Below are 17,954 nucleotides of genomic sequence, written 5' to 3'. Positions count from 1 at the left end.
AAGCCCCATACCAGTACTGCAGTTCAGTTAAGATATTTTTAATAGGCAAACCACTCTTGAATTGCATTCTGCAAGGTCAATTTCATAAGCAGAAGCAACAAAATGGGCAGGAGAAAGAATGAGAGATCATGGCAGTTTTGTCTTGCTGGCCCAGAAAGAAGTACTTAGAGCACTAAAGCTCCTGTGGAGGAGAACAAGATCTCAGAAATATGGATTGAATTTTTAGTGGAGGTTTTTAACCATAAATCATTGTTACCCCTCTGAGCTGCACCCAGAACTGAAGAAACTGCCATAAGTACAGAGCACAAAAGCTACATGAAATACTGAACAGGCAGCTGTAGTCAGAACCACCAGGGTGCTTTTTTGAACACAACTCCAAGTGGTGTGATAGCTCCATTGATGTGATGGTCTAATTTCAAAGCTACAGAGGTAGCATTCATAATAGTGAAGTCTCTGTCTGAAGGGAGCCATCACACCCCTTATAAAAAGCACTAGAGGAGAAGCTCAAGAACCTGATCCTAAAAGAAATAGTTTCTTGTTCCTGAAGACTGTATAGCTATCAGCTTCACCATCACCTTTTAAATTGAAATGTTTTCTCTTGAGTAATAGCTCTCTTGCTGATTTCCTTTTTCTCTCCAATACTGATGGTGAGAAGGATCCAACAAGAAGGTATGGGAAATATTAATTCTGGTGCAATAAGGCTTGGAAGAAAAGGAAGGTGTGGGCCAGCCAGAGAAAACAATAAGTTGATGTTTTCTTTTAGCGAACACTTAGAAAAGTGCTGTGTTACCCCAAAGAGGGGAGGTGCCTGGATCAGATCATATCCTTTTGCAGGTCTGTGGTGGTCAGTTGGCAAAATAAAATCATACCAAGAAAGGTGTCATCGCCACTACATCAGTGAATGGAAAGAAGCTATTGAGAAGAGTGCCTTATTGCCAACATCTTCCAGCCAAATGTCATGATATAAATATTTTTTTTTTATTAATTGATACTTTGTTACTTTAATTGAAACATTGCTGCGTAAGAATTTAGCAAAATAAAAATAACCTTTTACACAATCTTTTTAACAAAGTCATATCAACCTAGCTTGAAAGTGGACTGTACTAAAAGATTTGCAAAAAATGCTGCTTAAATGTGGTGTAGACCACGGACAATAAATATGGAATCTGACACCAATGAAATCATTGGCAAATTTGCTACAGATCATGCAAAGCCAACATTATTGCCCTAATTACACAGAGTTAATCACTCTACGTTGACAACTGTGACCCATGGAATCAGAGATATTTCAGATTAAGTGAAGATGACAGCTACAGTTAAGCAGCAAGAGCACTGGAGGTGTTCTGCTAATGATATGTGTGATTGTCAGCATGAATTTTCTTTCCATCTTCAACAGCCAACATTTCATACATTAGAAACAAATTAACAGAAAGGTGATATTCTGGCAAAAAATAATAACAATAATAATAATAAAATCTGTTAACATATTTACTGATAAAACATTCCAGACACTGCACCGGTAAGAGCTAAGAAGATGATAGTTTATTTTCTTATATGCAATATTCAGGATCATAAAACTGCAGAGAGATGTCTGTCAAATCTGAGAAGTAAATTTCACAACCGCACTAAACAAAAATGATAAACCATAAAGAGATTGAAATCAATAAAATGCTGTAAATCTTACAGTCATAAATGTATCATTTAACTTATTAACAATATTTAAAAGTCCACCAATACATAGTAACACATTGACACTACTGTTAACTTGTAATAAATGCATTGTGCACTTGAATTCTTGTCTACTCTTTGTAGCAGATGATGACATAATTACGCGTGGAATTAATCTAGGAAATAAGCAACAGAGCTCAATATGTATACTATTCAGTAGCTACAATTACTAACATCAGTAATAATTATCTCCTAAAATTAATTTTATCCCCATCAGTGTATGTTAGCACATAAAAGTACACTTCTCTCTTTTGAGTTAAATTACTTAGCAGAATTACTGGTAATATTCACTTTTAAGTTACCTTTCTGCTCTTTGTGTTTATCTTTGAAATCCTTATGTAAAATCCTTTGAAACAGCTTCTATGAAGTTTGGAGCAGACATGAGTATTGTAAATGTGCAAATGATGGCAAAAAGGGTAAATGCAACCAGGCACAATCTGTCTATAACTGCAGCTGCAAACTTCCACTCGCTGCAGATCTCTTCACCCTCGTCTTGCTTCCTGAAGCGCGTTGCTATGAACTGAACTTCCTCCAGGATCTTCACAATCACTGGGATAGTATCCATTAAAGCTTTCTTTTGAACAAGCTCATTGTCTTCTGGCAAGGGGCAAGAGATCTTTCCACTCTTGCTACCGAGGTCATTGTTCTGGGGGCAGCACGGATTCTCCATTGCATGGTAGCTGTAGATCATGTTGCCATTGCTGGACTGGTGCCCAGGCAGGGTGTTCATCTCCACGCTCTTCACACTTGGATGGTGCTTGGGGTAGCTATATTTGCAAGAGAGGGGCTTTAGTTTTTCTCCAGGTTTTTTCATACGTAAAAACCACGCACACCAATTCAGCAGAATGACACGGACCTGAAAGAAAGTGGTAATAATATAAATAAACGGAAATTCAGTGCAATTTAATAGGTTTTGAAACATTCAGTGACTGTTATAGTCAGTCTGTATGTTCTGCTAGAATGACTGGCTGCTGTTTCTAAAGAAAAATAGAAAAACAGTTAGACTGGGCAGTTCAAGTCCAAATGCTTTTGTTGGCTGCTGTTGTCTCCCCATAGTCATGTGTACAATTGCTTGAAGCATTGTGAGAATGCTCTAACCTGCACATGGCAGACTGTGGAGTGTACTTTTCTTGTCAAGGGCATCAGCTGAGACAAATGCAGAGAGTGCATCCGTCTCTTTTTCCTTGTGAAATGATCTTCTGGTGTCCTGCCTGAAATCTCAGCCTCCTATAATTCCTGTAGTCTACATCATTTGTTGTGAGCTAAATCAGTAAATCTTGTAATTGTGAAGTCCTGCAAGCAGTATGTATACAAAATGGACATTTGCAAGGTGCTCATGAGTTACTCCAGGGAGAGAGAAGGCCTCTGTAATGACTTTGTCGTTCTGGCTGCAAGTCCAATAATCTGCTGTTTGGGAAAAAACAAAAGTGACCACTGGTTTTGGAAGAACAGGACTCTTTCTGCATTTCTGTTGCAGTCAGGTCAGCCACACATAGCTCAGCACCACCCTCTGCCACTGTGGTTGTTTTAGATACAGGCTGAGTTGTCTCCTATGTTTTGCACAGTGAAGATACAGGGATGGGGAAATTGCAGCAAGCACGTTCAAGTTGCTGCTGTAATGACAAGCATAATTTCAGAAAGGAGAAAGCATTAATTACCACAGTTGGGAATAATACTAATAAAAACCCCAAGCAATAGCAAGTGGAAGATGGTTACACAACTTTGAAATTCTACAGTGAGTGTTCTTGTGGTTTGCAGTCTTGTACTGTTTTCTGTGAACCTTCCTGCTTCTCTCCTATTAATGAATCATTTACTCTTCATCATGGAAGAATATTTCCTGTGTTTCAAATTATTATTATTTTTATTTTTTTTTCCCGAGGGCTTTAACTGTTTCATTTATTTCCTCCGTGGTCAGCACAGACAAACAGAAAACTGTAATGTAGCAGCTTAAAAAAATCTGTCCTCGATTTAATTGAACTTACTTAATTATAATGTCCTCTGACAGCCTTTAGACAGAAAATGAAACATCATTGAACAAAATAAGGTCTTAATTACTAACAGTATTTTAACAGTGTTTGTGGCAAGGGGGAGAAAGACAAATTTATTCTTCAGTACCATGAAATTCCAGAATACTGCACCAGGCGAACTTTCTTATTAGAAAATGTTAATAAGTCTCTTAGCTCTGGAAGGAGACGTGAGGTAAAAAGCTTTGTTCTATATGAATGTTACTTTTCCTTTCAAGACAAAGTGTTTGCTCCCTAGGGAAATTAGATTTATAAATATAGTCAAGCCCATTTCCCATAGAAAAATAAGTATGTGCAAGAAAGCAACACAGCTTTTAATTTGCTTGAACTTCAAAATGTAATATTTCTTTGAAAACGGAGATGCTCAGGCATCAAAATGGTCTGTCATGCCAATTAACTCAGGAGACAGACACAGCACAGGAGCTGTCAGGAAACAGCCAGGATATGAAGTTACCTTCAGAAGTTAGCAGCCTGCCACTGTTGCGACCTTGCCACCACCACACCCTTTCTGCTCTCTGTGCTCTCTGTCCTGTACCTCTCACCTATCCAATTGTTTTGGTTGCCAGCAGAGGTGGGTTGGTGGAGTTGTACCTCACACCTGATATTATCCACTCTCAAATTGTCAGCTAGCTGGACTTTGCCTCATGTTATTTCAGCAGATTTCTTAAAAAGTGCCACGTTGCAATCAGATCCCACTTCTGAGCTGAGTAACCAGCAAATACCGTGACTGAACACCTCGGATTTAAGCTTCTCTCTCGGAAAGATGCAGGCTCTAGTAAATCATCTAAGATTAATAGACAGAATGGCACAATTCTCAACTGTGGAGTAAGGGAAAAAGCAAGAACTTGCAGAGAGCTTAAAAACTAACACTCATATCTCCTCCCTCCTCTGGCCCAAAGGCCAAACACCAAGCCCTTGAGAGACAGGCAGGGAAAAGAAACTGCTCAGTTGTGAAAAGTTTAGAAAGCAGATGTTTCAGCAGTGCAGTCGGCTATCCTCTCTAGGTTTGAAGCTGCTTCCACACAAACCAGTGCCTTCCCCTGGAACTTACCCCAGCACTAATTACATCGGAGCAGGAGGTGAAAATAATTGTGTAACTTTATCCAGTCAACTAGGGCAAGAGCTCTGCAGTACACTGATGTCTGGCTTTGTGAGGAGGAGGAGAGTGTGGGGAGAAAGTAGCTGGTAGGGGAATCTGATGAAACTGGAATTGCAGAGGAAAAGAATCAGTATTTCCTACTTTCTGCAGACAGATGTATTATATCCCGTTTTTTCACTGAGCAAAAGTCTGTAAAGCTGTCTGGGACAGAAAAACGTGACATGCCTTGAAAGAGGGGGGACAGGAAAAAATGAAAAATGGAGAATGTGCCATGAATCCTAGTAACTGAGACTTGGGCATGTATTGCAGAGGACTAATGCCCAATTTTGTGGAGTTAGGCTCTTCCCTGCATACCTGGCATTTTTTTTTCTCTTGAGATCCCTTAGCCCTGTCAGCTTGCCTGTTCTGCATATTTCACAGTCTTATCATCTGCTCTTCGCAGCAGTCCATTAAAGAGTTTTTGCTTCATAGTTGTTTTTTGTTTGGTTGGTTTTATTGTTTTTTGTTTGTTTGTTTGTTTGTTTTAATGCATGCCAGTTCACCAGTTCAGCAGTCAGGGCACTGAACCATGTTCATCAGGAGTGCTAATTCTTTATACTCAGTGTTTCCAGATGCGAGGGTGGACCTCAGCAGCTCTGTGGCAAGACCCCAGACTACTCAACCAGGTCTTCTTTTATCTGCAGTTTTGATTCTTTTATCCTTTGGTCCAGATGTTGTCAGGCACAGACCGGGTGGTAGTCACAAAGCTTAGCAGCAGGTCTCTGGTGGGCTCATGAGTCCCACACAACATGCTTCAAAACATAGATCTAGAGCCCTCCGTTCCCTCTCTTCTCACACCCCAGCCCCTGTATTCCCAGACTGGTTTCAAGAGTCTGGTTAGGTCTAATGCCAAAATGGCCAGGCCTAATGCCCAAACTGGCCAAATTAGCAGAAGCTCACGTCTTCATCATCTGTGTTAGCACAGGAGACCATGGGACTTTGCAGCACTGTGATCTAAGGTTCGTGCTCTCTCATGAGAACCTCCCAGAAGAGTCCTGAATCATCATTTCCTCCAAAATCTGAGCACCATACGACAGTTTCCTCAGCAAAATAACGGAGGAGGCCTGAGAGGATCTCCTGCCATACTGTGACACAGAGAAAGAGCTGACTTGGAAGGCCTTGTGAGCATATTTAATATGAGCCATTTTGTCCAGGCTCCTCAAAAAGCAAGAGGAATAATAAAATTGCTCGTGGGAGCTGTTAAGCTGCTACATACTCTGTCTAGGCAGGTATCTGAAGGATGTTTACCTAAATTTTTGCCCTCAAGTCTTGCTTGCATGGAGGTTTATCCACAATTCACATGCTCTGGTGTCTTGAAAGTAAGATGATCTTCAAAGATATGGCACTTTAAGAAATAATTATTAGTAGACTTATTGCTATTGAGCTTCCTTTCATTTGTTTATTTTTTAATTTGCACTGATGCTGCAGTTTATTTTTAGAGAAGTCAAATTAGAAAACATTTCTGTTCTCAGGCTGACATTGGTAGGTTTATGACATTAACATTGTGTCAGGATAATTGTCTAGCATGACAAATGTGGTGAATGAGGTACTAGAGGATGCTGTAGGAGCAGACGTTTGCAAAACCAAGGTAGGCAGATGACTATTTGTATCTGTTTATGCCTTCATTGCTTTTCTTTTTGCAATAGCAAAGCATAACCTTCTTATTCTGAAACCTATTCTAAGAGAAATGAGAGAGGAAAAATAAAAACATACTTTTGTTTTAACTGGAAAATATAAAATAAAGACATTCCTCCTGAAAGGCATCTGGGACAGATGCCAGACCTCAGTGGGAAAACAGAGTCTTCTGCTGCAGAGAAAAGAGGGTCCACATGCAAGCTGAACTGAGAAGTGATCAGATGGAAACAGACAGACTTAATTTTCCACTTGGAGCAGTGGACATGCTTCGGCAAAGGGCAGATAACTGAGCCAGTGATGTCCAGGGATCTCCTTGATGCCAGAGCAAGCACAGCCTTTCCGTTTCTGCTGATGGTGCATTAGGAGCCATATCCAAGCTGTGAGAAGCGTCGCTGTGCTCTGTGTTCAGTAATGAGTTGTTGGTGATCCTGGTTTTCCAGCAGCTCTGGGAGCCAGCTCGTAACTGGGGCAGTTGCAAGAGAAGATAAGCAAATTGGCCTCACCTCCTGCCTTTGTTCTGGGGGGATTACAGCTCTGATGCTAAATTCAGTGAGAATCTGTGAGGGAGCAGAGCAGACAAACTGTCCAGCAGAGGCCAGTCAGTGTTTGCTGGTGCTTTGTAATGCCACGTTTTATTGGTGTCTGCTGCATAAGAAATCAAAGGTGCTGCCCACGGGGTTGGTGCTTACAAAGCAGGTGCTGAGAGAGATTACTCTTACCTACCCCTGTTTAAAGTTTAAATTTTAAAAATAAATAAATAAATAAATAACAGATGCTATTTTTACTGGAAACCCCAATTTAGTATGTTTGTTCTTTCACCCCAACAGCAAAAGTAACAGTGTAAAACAGTGTCCATATTTGACACTTGGGGTTAATGGGGAACAACGTCTGCCCCTCATCAGTTTGCCACAACATTTAGATTTTTCCATCAGTAAGTTGTTGAATATTTACCACCAGAGGTACTTACCCATCTGGGCATCTTTCCAGCTTGTGGGTCATGATGGTGAAACTGCAGAACCAGCACTGTTACAACCACAGACAGACCAACGATGACCATGATGCTAGCGAAATACTGAGCTGCAAGTAGAAGGAGGATTTGGTTAGGAGGAAACAAAAAAATAATAGTAATAATAATAATTCCTTGCCCAGCTACATTTGAGAAACACTGCATCTTATCCAAACATCCTCTTCTCTGATCTTCAACATTGGAGCACCTGAGACCTCTGAGGTTTTCAGTCTATCTGCTCAGTTCCCTCCTCTCCACCAAGAAAGGCCAGAACCAGTGAAGGGCTTGTGTTGGTGAGTTTTTGTTCCCAGAGAGGAATGTACAGCCCTATGCCAGGGACCTGTCTGCTGCCAGGACAGCAAGGTGCCTGCAGAGCTGACCAGAACACCTTCATGCCATCATTGCTCACAAGGGGTTAGGTGCATTTTTTCAACATCCTCCTCAGCCCTTAGGGCCACCTTCTAAGTGCTAAATTTAAACCTTCCATGCAGGAAAGAAAAGATCTTGGAAGCCAGAACTGGGACTTGAAACTGAATCTCCTCAGTGTCAGTAGAGCCTCCTCATTCCAGCAGTGAGGTTGATGCACCAGAGCATACAGAAGAATTATCCACAGGGCTAATGACATTTGAAGGCATCTGTGTCAAAACACCAGGGACCATTATAGCTGGGTGACAGAGAGAGATGTGGGGGAGAATGTGACACCACCACCACAGGCTGCAGCCTCCTTCCATCATCAGCCCTCCCTCCTGCAGCTTGCAGAAAAAAAATTAGAATCTAATTAAGACTCCGAGGCAAGTTTTTCTATCTCAATTTCTTAATGTTGCGTCCCACTGCCTCGGCAGGAAAAAAAATAAAAGAAAAATCTTGTTCATAATAATGAGGTTCCGAAACATTTCTGAAACCAACGCTGCTATTGCTTCAAGAGACAGGTGTGGGTTTCTGAGACAAGATGAATTTCACAGCTCAATGCCCCTGAGAGTGAGGTGAATTCAGAGGTCTTTGCTGCACCTACACATAAGAGAACAGACCCAACAGCCAGGCAGAAGAACAGCAAACCCCAAACTCAGGGTTGAAAGGAGATGTCTGATTTGATTCCAGCTTGCCCCTTACAAGAGAAGTGTTGGCATCACTGTTTTAATTACTACCATAAATCACTAAATACTACAGTAAATCCCATAAAATTTGGTGCCTTCAATAGGACTGTGTGGCCTGAAGTGATCCACTTAAAGGGTTTTGGCTTGGATTTTTTTTCACAGAATCTTACAAAATTACCTGCCCTGTTGAATTTGAAAAGTACTTGGTACTACCTGACACTATCAAGGTCCAAGCCAATGATTAGGATAGGAAATCAGTCTTAACTTTGTGTGCTGTAAACCCAGCAACTGAGGTCAGGAACTTGCTGTAGATATCTACTAGTAAACAAGGAAAGCTGTTTTTTCAAGAACAGACTGGGAATTGTAGGGGACCCATGGAGCCATAAAGAAAGATGTTTTTTGCTTTTGCCTAATGGTAGACAAAAGAAAATAGACAAGAAATGGCTGGGTGAGCACCATCCAGTATTTGTCAGGTGGGTTCAATTCAAGGCACAGTTAAGTTTTCAGTTGGAAAGTAAGGATGGAGGGAATAGGGAATCGTACTTCAGCCCTGTTACCAGGGTCAGGCAATGAAAAGTCACAAGAGAATCTGTGAGATGAAAATTGGCAAAATTGGCATGGGTAAACCCAGGCACCCCAGGTGCTGAGTTCATCTCAGGGGAAGAAAGCCCCAAATCCATGGAGAAGCCCAGACTTGAATTTTTCCGGCCCTAAAGAACCAGCAGTGAAAGGGGTGGAAGGAAGTAGCAGTGGGTGGCACACTTTTCATGTTAGCCTTTTACAGCTCCAGTATGCAACATGATAAATGATGTCTCCTGCTCTTCTGTGGCAAGGCAAGGTAGACCTAAGAGTCATTGTTCACAAAGAAATTTCTAGATCCTCACGTCTATCTTTGATCAAAATAAGATTTCAACTACAATCCAAATCTTGTACTGAGACAGAGATGCAGGTAGAGATGGCGAAGACCAAGCGGGGCCTGGGTTCAGTGACGGTTCATGTGGAAGGGAAGGAAAGACCCCAGGACTCAGTGTTAAATTCTGATCAAAACCTTTCAGGTTTTGATCTTACAGCCTTCTATTTCCCTGCTGAAAAATGTGGTCCTTCTGCAATAGTCAGGAAACTGGTGAGGAAGACTCCCATGTCATCTCCCATGCACCTCCCCAAAAGCATTGCTTAATGGTTTGAGAATACTCCAGTCTGCTGACTTGGCATTTCTGCCCCTGGCAGGTTTTAGCCCTCGCAACAGATGAATCAACCCCATCACCTGGTGAAAGCAACAAGGACTGATGTCCCATTTCACATCTAGCACACCCTCTGCTTTGACTGTGACTTTCTCACCTTTCTTAAGCCACCCTATGAGGAGAGGAGCAGGCTGCAGCCACCCCACATTTGGCCCAAATGAGCCCAAATTGGTGAACTCTAGTCCTGGGGCACCACTGATGTTGCTGAGCACTGCCACCAAAACAGAGATGCTCTCCCATGAAATGTGGCACAGGAAACAAGTGACACTTACGGGCTTAGGGCTTTGAAGCTGCTGCTCTCACCAAGCCCTACCCTCGTGTGTGCCTGTTGGCAGGACTAAATCTGAATCTGATTTCACAAAAGCTCATCCCCTCTCACTGAAACAGCGGAAGGGAAGTGCTCAATCTCTCTCACTAAGCATCTCTCTGTATCCTTCTTAAGAGCTCCTGCTTACTGAGATCTTCCCTCATATAAATGGGTCATCCTAGAGGCTTTAACAAATCACCTCCCAGTGGGTAGTGTCAGCCCTTGGATGAACGAAGAGCAACCCCAGACCAGGGTACATTAGCAAGAGCACGGGACCAAGTTCTGTGTGTCAGCTGCTCTGAGACACATCTGGGAAATGACTGACCCGTTCCAGAAGGCAACTGCTTCGTCTGCACTCCCTGCCCTGGACAGCTGCCACAGTCCAGGAAAGGGAGAGATCCACATTTCCAGCCCCACCAGATACCTGCCTTATACAGCGACATTGCCCAGGAATACCAACGCCTGCTAGATGCTCTCCATTGATTGCAGAGCTGCATGCCACTCTCTTTAGCAATTACATGTGAAAAGGAAAGCTGTTTAAGATTGTTGGCTGATGTCTTCCAAGCATGAAATATTTGCTCTCCTACAGCTGATATTATTCCCTTTGCCAAAGGAGGCGTGATGTAACACGCTACCTGGACAGCTGTCCTAACATCTGGGAGTTGTCAGCCTCCGTCTCAGCACTGTCAGAAGAAGATCAGGTGCTGCTGTCATAGCAAATACAGATCTAATATAGCCACAGAGACCCAGAAGCTCTCTAAAATATCAGTGACAACAGCTATTTGTTCTTACAGACATCCTCTGACATTGCCTATATCAAAAGGATGGCACTGACTTGCAATTCATAACTCAAGGAGCTTCCAGCATGCTTTATGGACCCTTTGTGCCCTTATTTGATGTCAGGAAAGCACCTTAGGATTATTTCAGAAATTATTTGGATCTGCTGCTTGAGTGGAAATGGATTAAGTTTAAGGGCTGATTAGGAGCAGGGTAAATAAAACAGAAACCCTGAGGGGTGAAATGATTCCAGATGGATGCTTCACTTTGTTGATTTTATCACTGAACACTGACTCAGAAAGCAATATATTACCCAGATTTATTAACACAGCTAATCATAGAAAAGGCAGAGCTTCTCCATTGTGGCCAGTTACAGTCTTGCTGTTACTATGGAAGAGGGGGGACAAAAAAGAGTGTCATGATCAAGTATTTACAATGATGAGGTTGGATACCTGCCACTGCCTTTCCTGTTCATATTCCTTCTTTTCTGCAAGCACTAGTTTGTGCATCTGAAGTGCAGGGCTGGTTCAGAGCTTCTGTAAGTCAGGTCATTTCAATCATTTAGCACTGAGCACTTCTGGCGAACTCTCACAAAATGGCAGAAACATCCCAGAAAGTATGCACAGAATGAGATACACGCTGCTCTTCCCTCTGGAATGGCTCCAGGTTAATAAACTGATGCCTGTGGAGGATGCAGGAAACCCCAGATGCCAGCACAAGGACTTCCAGCCATCCTCCTTCTTTTCTCCTGTGGCATGGAGCAGGACTGGTGCAGGTCTGATGCTGTCACAGTCTGCAGCAGGTGATGGCTGTACATGGGCAGAGCTTCTTGGAGACAAGGGAAATCAGAAGGTGGAGGACCAACTGCCTTGCTGCCTTACTGTTGCACACAGACAGTAAAGAGACAAGGAAGATGACAAGAGCAAGAAAAAGTTGTCCATCATTACCATTTGCTGTATCTGGGACACCTTGTGTTAATCCATTAGGTCTCACTGGCAGTAGAAGGCAAAAAAAATTGTTACTGGTGCCTCACAAACATGAAATGTATTAAAGGATTGAGAGACCAGGATTAGACCCCATCTTGACCTTCTGATTATGGTATTTGTAGAGAGCATGGATTTTCTATCTCTTTTTCCTCCCACGTGCTGTTAAATAATAGAAGAAAGAGTTTGAGGAATAAAACTGTTTTGTTTTTTTTGTTTGTTTGTTTGTTTTCTCTTTTAAACAATGTGCATCCAAGACTCATGGATTTCTGCAAAGCACCATTGATCACTATAAAAAACTGCTGCAAATAAGAATTTCTGTAGGGTGGAAGAGGTTGGGAGGAGACCTGGCATCAGCAGGTCACCAGGAAGGACCATGAAAAGGAAAGGAGAAAAGCATTCCACAAAACTGGGAAGAGACAGAGAAAAATGAGAGGGCAGCAGCTGAAGACATGCAGGCAGGTAAGAGAAGATGCAATAGATTAATCTCATTTTCTGTCTCTAGTCAGAACCATTAATAACATTTCATGCTCATAGCTTAAACAATCTGTAACTCCTGGAGGTGGCAAAGCACCACATTGCTTCCTTGTCTTAGCAATTTGCAGTCTCATTTGCTGTATGACTAACTGCAAGAAATCACCCTAAGCATCTGCTGCAAACATACTTACCCACAGCTTACAACCTTGATTTGTATTGAGATAACATTGGCAAGATAATGAATGGCAAGGAGGGGAGGAGGCTGAAAACAGGTTAGCACAGTAGAGCCCTGAGCTGCAAATTTAAGTGCTGTGGGTTTAGAATAAGCAAGCAGATGAAGAAGACAGAGGAAAATCCAGTTATGCTGTCTGGAGACAAGGGTAACTTGTGGGGTTTTGTGCAGCATTTCACATATCCAGCCAAGGTGTCAGGCATCATGTGGAGGTTGATCGTAGGAAGTGACAGTTCCTTACATTCACAAGCCCCACTGTCCACTTCCAAATGCTCTCTGCACGTTATCTTTCAGGTGTTTCATGTGTAAGAATCCTTGTAGAGAAAACACAGATTTGGTTGTGTTACTCTGGAGAGAGAAATAGTGATTTGCAGTGTTTTGGAGACATTTGGCTGTGGGGGAAAAAAATCTGACATGATTGAGGACTTCTCCTCCACAACAGGATGTTCTCTGACTGGTTTCAGAACATTTCACCTGAGGATTTCGCTTTTGGGCAACCTGATCTGACATCCTCAGAGCAGTGGCTAGGCTGGAGGGAGAGCAGCAGACTCACAGCTTATTGCAGATTTGGACTCAAGCTAAAGCTGTCCTGCTGTGAGTGCCTCTAGAGCTGTGAGTGCTCTGCATAACTGTCCTGCTCTGCCACCCAGGACCTGACCTCAAGGACTCCTGGTCTGCTGTGAGCTGTGGACCAACAGGAGAGTAAACCGCCAGATTAATTGCAAAGTGATCATTTTAGGGTATGTTTCTCCACTGCATTGCAGACATCTGTCTTTCTGAAAGACAGGTTAGTATTCGTGGTAACTAAACATTGCGTTAGAAGCTAAAAATTTTATGGTGTTTAGTTTACAAGTCCAAACCAGAAGCTTTAACTGAGACACTGATTTTTGAAGACATGCCTACAGCAGCACAAGATTAATGAGATTCTGGTCACAGCTTTACCAGGTACTGCTGGATGTGTGTAGGCATGGTCAACAGCTGCAACATCTTAAGGAGGCTCTATTCAAAGGAGAGTCATGAAGGGACACAGTTACAGTCAGGAATCCAACTTGCCATAAGTCTTGACATAGGGGGGCTTGTTCCTCAGTGACTTCTTAATGCATGATTTACTAGCCTTAATTACAAGGTTTCTTCCAAATGGGAAACACAGCTTAATGAAACAGACCAGAGATATAGAGGCTGTAAGCAGGGAGGCAAAGAGCTCTTTAAAAAAGAGAATTCAGGCATATGTCTATTGCCAGAGGAAGGAACTGATCCTATCTTCAAAGATAGTCATAAAATATTATCAAAAATGGACTTGATTATCCAGCCCTGTTTACCTGAATAACTTTATAGAGATTTAGAAAAAAAAAAAAAAAAAGACACTCCCAGTTTACATCTGAATGACTCAAATGTAGTTCTCAGATGAATTACCTAAGCCTTTACTTTCAGTGGATAGGACCTGAGCTTGTACAAAAGCTCTAATTGAAATAAGCGTATTTGCTTAATTTCAGTGTGGTCAGTGAACTGTGAAATCAGCACAGTGGGATGCACATCCATGTAGATATCCCTTCTTATATAATGCAGTAGGCTGGGTGCGATGGTAGGGGCATGAAATCCCTTTGAAATTACCAGCTTTTATTGTGTGAGACAAATCTATGCATAACTGCATAGGTTTTGAGAAGCAGAAAGAACAGTTGTATACGTGAGCTGTACCACACAGGCTTTAGGATTTTAGCCAGGGATCAGCACACTCAGATCGGCAATTTCAGACGTGCAACACATCTGGAGTACTTTGCATTTCTTTATGTTCCTTCCTGAAGTGATGGCATCCGTCTCTCTACTTACACAGATTCTTCATAAAATATTTCCAAAGAGAGAAATCAAAAGTCAAACCATGTGTGCAGCCAGACGCAGTGCCCATGAGGAATGATTAAGCTACACCAGGGAGGGTAAGTTTAGGACACAGCTGCTGCTGTGTGGACGTGGTCTGAAAGTCTTTTAAGGAGCTACACTCCAGAGCTTTGAGTGCCAGGAGGGACCTCCAGGACCCAGAAGCAAAACAAGTCTTGTGTATAGAGTTGACTTGTGTTGGGCTCTGGCCAAACCATTGTGTCTGTAGATGTCCTGGGACTAAAATGTTCTTCATCCAAATGTCTGAGCTGGTTTCTGTTGCTAGGGGTAGTTAATTTTTTAAACAGAAACAGAGGCATCCTTGCTCTGGTTCCCAGGCTTCTTTCTTTGGCATCACAGATGACTTTGCATAAGGGCAGCATTCAACTTTTGAATGGTTTCTGTGCCTTGCTTGGCACGTACTCATGCTGCTGAAAATTGGGTTTTGGAAGTACTTTTTTCCCCCAAACATGGATGCTCTCCTGGAGAAGGATGGGAGCAGATGTGTTTCTATTCAAGGAGTAACTAGCTTCTGATATGAATGCAAACCCCCAGGAAGGCTGGGAGAGAGCAGGGACCAAATGTCATCATCCAGACTACCCAGATAGAACATTTGGCAGGGAAATAGACTGAATCATTGTGGGAAAGAAAGTTCCAGTAAACACAACCCTGCAGTGCCATGGAGCATCAGGATTCTGGTGTTGGAAAGTGCTGAACAGCCTGCTGCTTATCCCTAGGCCAAGATCTGCTGCCTGCTCTTTGCAGAAAATAAATCTTCTTGTTTTTAATGTGTATTAACACATCATTTAGAGGGCTGTATAGAGGGGAAGTTGAACATGACGAAGTAAGAGCAGCATTATAAGCAGAGAAAGAAAGGGCACACACACCAAGGAACCAGGGAGCAGCTTCGTGCAGAGGTGGGAAAAAGCAAATGTCTTGCCCTGCCTGTCTCCCTGTGTCTATTTAGTGCTTTATTCACTGTAAATATAAGTTGAGGACACAAGGAAAGTGGCCTCAGCTAAGAAGAATCAGGCTATAATTTCCACATTTCCTTTCAAATAGAACAACCCTGAGAAGCTAGTACTAGTCTAAGTGTTGTATTAGAGCAGCATTCCTTTGTCTCCTCAACACAGACACTCTGAACAGCAGCCATGATAATTTCCAGCATTATTACCTGCTATTATTTAAGTAGTTAAAGCTGTGGTCAGATGGTGGGGAAAAGTAAGATGTACAGCATGTTTGGGTTTAGTGTTTTTACACTAAGGAAGGCCAGAAGTGTTCAGCCATGTCCAGGTAGCAGTGAATGAATGGCTGTTTAAAAAATAAAAAAAAAAAAATCCTAGGAATATAAGCAGATTTTCCAAAGCACGTGGGGTCATGTTTTCCCACATAAAGACCAGCAACAGTGGCTTTTCTGTAGACTAGCAATGGATATTTTCAGCTGTCAGTGACCTTGAGAAGAGGATAGAAGGTGTGCTCTTTATAGAGTCATTTAGGTTGGACAAGACCCTAAAGATGATCAAGTTAGGTTGATGACATCAACCTAACACTGCCACTACTAAACCATGACCCCAAGTGCCTTGTGCTCATATCTCTTAAACATCTCCAGGGATGGTGACTCCACCACTTCACTGGGCACCCTTTTCCAATGCTTCAACACCCCTTCATGAAGAAATTCTTCCAGACATCCAAACTAAACCTCCCCTGGCACAACTCGATGCCGTTTCTTTGAGTCCTACCACTTGTCACCTGAGAAAGGAGACCAACACCCACCTCGCTACAACCTCATTTTGGGTAGTTGTAGGGACTGATGAGGTCTCCCAGACTGGGGAGACGAGTGAATACCTACAAGGCTGAACTATTTGGAGGAAGGGCTGACTGAGCCAGCAGGCAATTCAGGCCAGAGATATTGGCAGCCCTGGCCCTAGGCACACAGAGCCCATCAGGGGTCCAGAGGGCAGATCTGGGAGATGGCACAGGCTGCATGGGGCTGCACAGGGGCCAGGCATGTGCTGGGGCAGAGTGGGCATGGGGCGAGGATCCAGGAGGCCCGGGGGGATCCCTCCCTTCAGCAGCAGCCAGACCTCATCTCGGTGCTCCTTTCTGGGGCCCTGGGCAGGGCGGATGATGGCAGACTTTCAGACAATGATGCCTGAGTGGACCCCACCATGTGGAGGGTTGGTTTGCTTTTAGGCTGTTACAGGGGAGCATCAGATGAGAGTAGCATTGGAATTGTTTTAGGCACCCCTCATCTGGATACCCAAAGTCAGTCTCCAGCACCTTACAAAGTATTTGTTTGCTAGCATAATTATATTATAATGTTTCACAATGCAACATTTGTCTAATGAACAGAAGAAAGAAACAGACTGCATTTGACCTACATGACAACTTTGAGATTCCAATATATTTAATATGCTCTAATTATTTAGGCATTAGGAAAAACTTGTAACAATATGTGCAGCTAATGAGGCAAATTTAGTATACTAGTTGTGAGAAGAGACCTCTTCATCACCTCCCTGTCTTTGTGATCTAAAAAGGATGAAAAGGTGTGGGAGGTCCTAATATAACTGAGACAACATTTACCTGCAGAAACAGACTGTTGCATAGTCACCCTCCTTCTCCACAGGTAGATCTGATTTTTTTGTCCTTGAAGTTAGGTAATGAGATGTCTGAGTAAATGTTATTTTGGTATTTTTATGATACAATTCATACTAGGCTTTAATTTTACAATGATGAAGTGCACCTTCTGTCAGCACTTAGATATATTGTTGAATGTTTTGTTTATTTCAACTGCCTGGAATGTGTACCTTAGTCATGATTTATATGCAAATATTGACCTTAGCTCACAGGAGAGGATAATTTAACAATTTCTGAGTTTTTCTGATGTGTTCATACTTCTTTCTTTTGCAAACCAGAACAGTTTTATTTTTCCTACCCTGCTATGAGGTCAGGAAGCTATGCTTTACCCAGTTTATCGGAGAGAAACTGAGTCCTCGTGAGATCAAGATAGATAGATGATCCTATGAAAATAAAAGTAATAATACCTGTCTGGATCACTCAAATCAACTTCAGGATGGAAATGACTCAAATAGCCATACAGCAGGTGTTGTTAGCTGGGTCCTGCAGAACAGCAGGGTTCCAGCCTCATTTTCTCCTTTTTAAAGCCAGCTCCAATTTAAGCAAAAGGAAGACAAGGAGATAAAGGACTTCACTGCACTCTTAGTCCCAGTGAAAAAGGCAAACTACTGGCTGCTTTGCCTGTGCCCACAGGATGACTGTCATCAGCTTCTCCTTCAGCAGGTGCTGGTAGTAACTCAGGCTCTGCACCCAGATACACGTGCATCCAACAGAAAGACAACATAAAAACCTGTGCCTTCACTGATCACTACTTGCCACCCAGCCTTCTAGCTCTGCCATCCAATTTAACCATCACAGCTCTG

General features: G+C 42.6%; 1 protein-coding gene across 1 annotated transcript in view; it reads right to left on the bottom strand.

Annotated features, from left to right (window-relative positions):
• Window positions 1-1,043: 1,043 nt before the first annotated feature.
• Window positions 1,044-17,954, bottom strand: part of LOC137848388 (neuronal acetylcholine receptor subunit alpha-7-like) — a 58,589-nt gene continuing 41,678 nt past the window's right edge. The window contains exons 9-10 of the mRNA XM_068667468.1: window positions 7,493-7,602; window positions 1,044-2,584 (exon numbers count right to left, since the gene is read on the bottom strand). Of these exons, the coding sequence (XP_068523569.1) occupies window positions 2,063-2,584; window positions 7,493-7,602 (632 nt within the window). The 3' untranslated portion in view covers window positions 1,044-2,062. The remainder of the gene's footprint in view (window positions 2,585-7,492; window positions 7,603-17,954) is intronic.

This window comes from Anas acuta, chromosome Z, assembly GCF_963932015.1.
Source record: "Anas acuta chromosome Z, bAnaAcu1.1, whole genome shotgun sequence".
Classification (NCBI taxonomy): Eukaryota; Metazoa; Chordata; class Aves; order Anseriformes; family Anatidae; genus Anas; species Anas acuta.
This window is presented reverse-complemented; position numbering and strand designations above follow the sequence as displayed.